This window comes from Malus sylvestris, chromosome 7, assembly GCF_916048215.2.
Source record: "Malus sylvestris chromosome 7, drMalSylv7.2, whole genome shotgun sequence".
NCBI lineage: Eukaryota > Viridiplantae > Streptophyta > Magnoliopsida > Rosales > Rosaceae > Malus > Malus sylvestris.
Genome location: NC_062266.1, coordinates 5,604,970 through 5,610,670, shown reverse-complemented (window position 1 = coordinate 5,610,670; position 5,701 = coordinate 5,604,970). Strand labels below are relative to the sequence as shown.

Here is a 5,701-nt window from a genome sequence, read left to right as displayed (position 1 = left end):
GGTGTTGTAGCTAGGGAGCATGAATGATTGTGTACAATGCATAGAGATGGAAAGGGAGGTGAAATGTGTCAACAAATGGGTCAAAGGTGCAACAACATGTGTTGCACATGGCATTGGATTCCAAATGTGAATGATGGAGCATCAATTGGTGCATGTAATGGATGTAAATGTTGTCTAAAATCTAATGAGTGAAGGGAACAAGAGGTATCAAGCAATTGAGTGTAATAATTAAATGAATTGAAACATGAAATTAGAAATTATGTAGGGGACAAGAATGATCAAGCATGGCATGGAATCCAAAGGGAATTCTATGTGGTTTGCATGGCAAGGAATGCAAGTTGGGGTGACAGATTTTTGGGCTGTTTTCTTCATCTTTTGGACCATAATTCTTCATATTCTTGGCCTCTTTAGTTCTCAAATTCGTCCATCCACTTTGGCCCATGCATTTGCTATCCATTCCAAGCCCGAAACATGCTCCAAAGGCCTCCAAAATGCATCTTCTTGCATACTTTGTACTTAGAGTATGAAAACACACAAAAATAACTTTAAACACTAAAATAACTAAGGAAATACAACGTAAATGCACAAGAACAAGCTAACTAAGTCGCATAAATATGCTCTTATCAAAATAATGTGTTGATAATATTCTCTTTGTGTGATCTCTGTGTAATCAAGGAAGACGTGGAGTAAGGTCTTACATAGAGAAGAATAAGAGGGGGTTATGGGTGGTATTAATTTGTAGAGTATTCATCTACTTAATGGGTTTTCTAAATCAAAGGGCTACGAAGCGTTTAAGTAAACAAAGTTAGGTTTCGAAAGAAATATTGTACTCCAAATTAATTAGGTGGATATGAACTTATGAATAAGAAGATACAAATTTACTTGATGATAAAGTAGGCAGGTTAGGCTGTGGTGTTCTTATTTGCTTGGGTTAATCACCCTCATGCATGCATAATATTGCATACATGTCGGTACTTACGTGAGCTCTAGCCCGCCTTCTTGTTATTTCAAGGGTCCAAGAAACCATAGTCCATTTTCCAAAGGGGGAAACCGTTACAGAAGCACTTGTTGACCCTCTATGTTAACCTTTTTCCTTTAGTAGACTTTTGGAATCACATAATTGACCATTGACCAATATATATTAGTGAAGAAACTTCGAGGAGGGTGACTACCCGATGACTTCAATACCATCCAATTCGATTTCGTTAGCATAGATTTGGTTCTGGGAATAACATTTTAAACATATGATAACTACAAGTTTTATTTAAAAATACTGCAATAGCTCAACCGGAGGGAAAAAAAAAGAGGGGGGGGTGGGAATATATATATTCTTACACATCTCATTTTCCTTCTCACTCCTTCAAATTTCAATTGTTTAATAGATTTTTAGAATGCATGTGAGGAAAAATTGGGTGTGTGAATATCCCAACCTTACTTCAATACATTGAAGCACTGCAGACATTGAAGTCAGAACAGTGCACCTACGAACATGGCTTCAACATTGGTAAAAGGTTAATTAAGAAATGTAAGGCTGGTTAATGGCTTAAACATTTTAAAAAGAAATCTTTGGCACTATGCTGTTTTAAAAAGTTTTATCAAAAAACTTTGCTCGTTTTTCCCATTTCCTTGCAAAGAATAGTTCCCGTGCAACTATAGATGAACTCGTCGCATTATCTGTTAAAAGTGTAGATCCAATATCGATAAATTTTGCATGCATGTATCTATAACTAGATGGGGATCCACTCTATTGCCAATTAATATAGGTGAAATTCAACTACGTCAAATATTTAAAGAGGCAGACCAATGATCCACTTCTAACCATACTTATATTGTCTTAACTTATCCATCTATTGTTAGGTGTTGGATTTTATCACAAAATCTTATGGTGTTATTAGAAGTAGAACCATACACTTATAATTTCACAATCTTAAACTTATATTCAAAACGCCACCTCATGTAGGACCACCACATAGTGGGCCACACGTGCAACCAATCCCACGTCAGACATTAGTGCATAAACATAGTGTTACATTAATAATTAACTCGGCCACAACACGGACAATGTTATATTAAACTTGGTAACTAGGGCATGTCACGAACCCACATGACCTACAATCAAACCCTTTGTGATACCATGCCAGATAGAGAGACAGGTCATTGACCCACTCCTGATCACACTAATATTGTTCTAACTTAACCAATTATTAACTGGAACTTCAATTTTTTTTAATCGTATCCATATCTGGGGCACGAATATGGACATGATATGGTTCAATTTTAAGATGCCCAAATGGCGTTTTCTTGCAAGGGTAATGCTAGAAAAATTAAATTTGTAGACTAAATTTACACACTAAATGATGTGTCATCAATAGAAATGAGCGCATTTATTAATGCTTAAGTAATAAATCAATCATAACCTTCCATGTCCTTTAGTTTTCAAAATTTATTCTCTAAATTTAGTCTCCCTAGCATTACCCTTTTATTGCAAACTAAATTCCCTATACATACAGTATCAAACTGAAAGTTAATCTTAACTAAAACAAATATGATCTTTTCATCAATTAATAAAAAAAGCTTTGCAGGTATAAAATAAAATATGTACGCTTAAAATTAAAAGATAAAACAATAGGTACTTAAAGGAAATTTGAATGGAAGTTAACAAAGGTGATGCTTTAGCATTACAACAAAGTCTGAGTGGTAATGTACATATTTGTGTGCAGGGAGAGGGAACCAGATTTCTAATTGAATGTTATCTAGATCATGTATACAAGCATGGTAATTAATGAACACATGCCTTAAAAGGCAGAGACTGAGTAATCGTTATACGATTAACCGGAATATGTAATTGCAAGCTTAACATAAATAAAATGAAAGATAATATTTTATTCATTATTCTTAAGAATTTGTACATTAATAATAAAAGAAATAGTCAACAATTAACTGGCCAAGGTAGCACATCAAAAGGTGATAACTAGCTAGCCCTTATTATCCTTGCACACATACATAAATTCATATAGCCTTATTTTATCTTCGCAATGTCGATCGAATGTAAGTTCATTATCAGCTGATCAGTAATTAATCTTCGATCACGCATAACTGCACATGCCATACGCACATGAACTGCCTTTCTTGCACCTATTGTTGCAGCCGCCACAGTTTTTCCTGTCAGACCTTGGATTCACACACTTACCCTTGCAGCATATCTCTGCGTACTTGCATTTTTTCCCACACTTGCCACAGTTTACTCTGTCTGTGTTCGTGTTTACACATTTCTTCTTGCAGCAATCTGGGCCTCCGCTGCCCGAGACCCGACAAACCCTAGGTTGTTTGTCGCATGTCATCACTGCCGCCCGAGAAGCAAGGAAGCGGCTTGTTCCCCTCAGAGAAGTGCTTTTTTCTAATTGGCTTTTGGTTTCATCATTTGGATCATTGTTTTCCTCTTCGAAGAATGATTCTTCAAGGCCTGGGATTGCAGATAGAGTACTAATGGTTAAAGTCAGTAGCATGGCAAGAACAAGCAAAACCTTGAAGGCTTCCATGATGTAAGTGTAATTTGTTGGTGAAGCGGAGAGATTTCAAAAGGGAAAAGTTGATGAAGGAACGTATATGATGTTTTTTTAGATGGATAAGCATATGGGCTTGTAGAAGTATTTATAGAGAAAAATTGATCAGTGGGGGCAAGTTGATAGAGGTCAACGAGTTCGATATCATTTGAAAACCAGGGTTGCATGTATTAGTTAAGTTGTATAATTTGAGAGTATTCATGATGTCCTTAATGCGTTGGTCTAATTCAAAGGGCTACAAACAAAACGTTTTAAGTAAACAAAGTTAGGCTTCCAAAGAAACATTATACTCGAAATTAGGTCAGTATGAACTTATACATGAACGAAGAAAGGAAACTAAGTCGCTGAGTTTGCTCATAGGTTGACGGTTAATTCATCACACTCATGATGAATCATTAGATTTTTAATTTGCTTGGGTTAATTCATCAGACTCATGCATGTATATATGTTGGCAATTACATGCGAGCTCAAGCGCCCGCCTTATGGTTTCTCAAGGGTCCAAGAAACCAAAATTAGTCCAATCTCCAAACGAGGAAACCGTTACAGAAGCACTTCCACTTGTGGAGCCTTATATATTGACCTTTTTTATTTTTTTATTTTTTTATTTTTTATTTTATTCTGTTGATACTTCTGGAATCATATAAGCAATGGGTAATGTTAAGGAGATCATATATTTATATTATATCTTGTAAATCATATGAAATAGTTGTTAATGATTAAATCATTTCTTAACTCTGGAATTTTTTTTTCGTAGTAACTATTTCTTGTATATAGCTAGTAGTAACCAATTGTAATTAGTATAAGATTCAATAAAAAAATTGTTATAGACTATATATATATGTTGTACTATTATGCATCGATCAAAATAAGAAGTCACCAACTAATTCATTTCTATAGATTTGGCTCTCGCAAAAAATATAAGTATATGCAAATTTTTAAGGGAGACTTTGGATGCGGTCCTTATTTATGAATATTATTTTACTGAAACCTTGTTGGTTTTCAATTTTTGATCGAAGTCCCTGAAATTAATGTGATAATTTATTTCTATATATGTTACTATTTTTTTTAAATTTAAAATTGAAATTTATAGTTGTTTATATTAATGAGATTTTAAATAAAAAATCATAATATGTGGGATTTAAAAATATTAAAATATAGGGTAAAAGACTGTTTACCACCCTCATGTTTCGTGGTTTTCAACATTTAGTACATCAAGTTTTTTTCGTCCCAGAGTCATACATAAAGTGTAAATTTTGGGACAGTCTCATACATATGTTAGTCAAACTGTTAGTTCTCCCGTTAAGTGATGACGTGGCGCCCTGATTGGACGCCACGTGTCATTAAAAAAATAAAAAATTTATTTAAATAAAAATAATATTTAAAAATATTTAAATAATAAAATAATAATAAAATATTTTTTTTTCCTTCTTCTCTTCTTCTTCTTCTTCTTCTTCTTCTTCTTCTTCTTCTTCTTCTGGGTTCGGTTCTCTCTCTCTTTTTTTTTTTTCTTCTTCCTCCTCCTTCTCCTTCTTCTTCCTTCTCCTTCCTCCTCCTTCTTCTTCTTCCTTCTCCTTCCTCCTCATTCTTCTTCTCCTTCTTGTTCCTTCTTAAGAAGGAAGGAGGAGAAGGAAAAAAACAGAAAAAAAAAAAAAACCAAACCCAGAAAAGAAGAGGAAGAAGAAGGAAGAAGAAGGAGAAGAAGAATGAGGAGGAAGGAGAAGGAAGAAGAAGAAGGAGAAGAAGAAGGAGGAGAAGGAAGAAGAAGGAGAAGGAGGAGGAAGAAGGAAAAAAAAAAAAAAAGGAGAAGAAGAAGGAGGAGGAAAGAGAAGGAAGAAGAAGGAGAAAGAGGAGGAAGAAGAAGAAGAAGAAAAAAAAAAGAGAGAAACCGAACCCAGAAGAAGAAGAAGAAGGAGAAGAAGGAGGAGGAAGGAGAAGGAAGAAGAAGGAGGAGGAGGAGGAAGAAGGAAAAAAAAAAAAAAAAAACAGAACCCAGAAGAAGAAGAAGAAGAAGAAGAAGAAGAAGAAAAAAAAAAAAAGAAGAAGAAGAAGAAGAGAAGAAGAAAAAAATATATATTTTATTATTATTTTAATATTTTATTATTTAAATATTTATTTAAATATTTTTTAATATTATTTTT

The 5,701-nt window shown here is 34.1% G+C and overlaps 1 protein-coding gene across 1 annotated transcript; it reads right to left on the bottom strand.

Moving 5' to 3' along the window:
- Positions 1 to 2,859: 2,859 nt before the first annotated feature.
- Positions 2,860 to 3,617, bottom strand: LOC126628246 (stigma-specific STIG1-like protein 1). Its single transcript, XM_050297860.1, has one exon. The coding sequence runs from the start codon at positions 3,537 to 3,539 to the stop codon at positions 3,087 to 3,089; it is 453 nt and encodes a 150-aa protein (XP_050153817.1). The 5' UTR covers positions 3,540 to 3,617; the 3' UTR covers positions 2,860 to 3,086.
- Between the last annotated feature and the right edge of the window lie 2,084 nt (positions 3,618 to 5,701).

What these genes read in the sequence shown, in the direction of transcription:
- LOC126628246 (XM_050297860.1), bottom strand. Translation starts at nt 3,539, where the DNA reads ATGGAAGCCTTCAAGGTTTTGCTTGTTCTTGCCATGCTACTGACTTTA.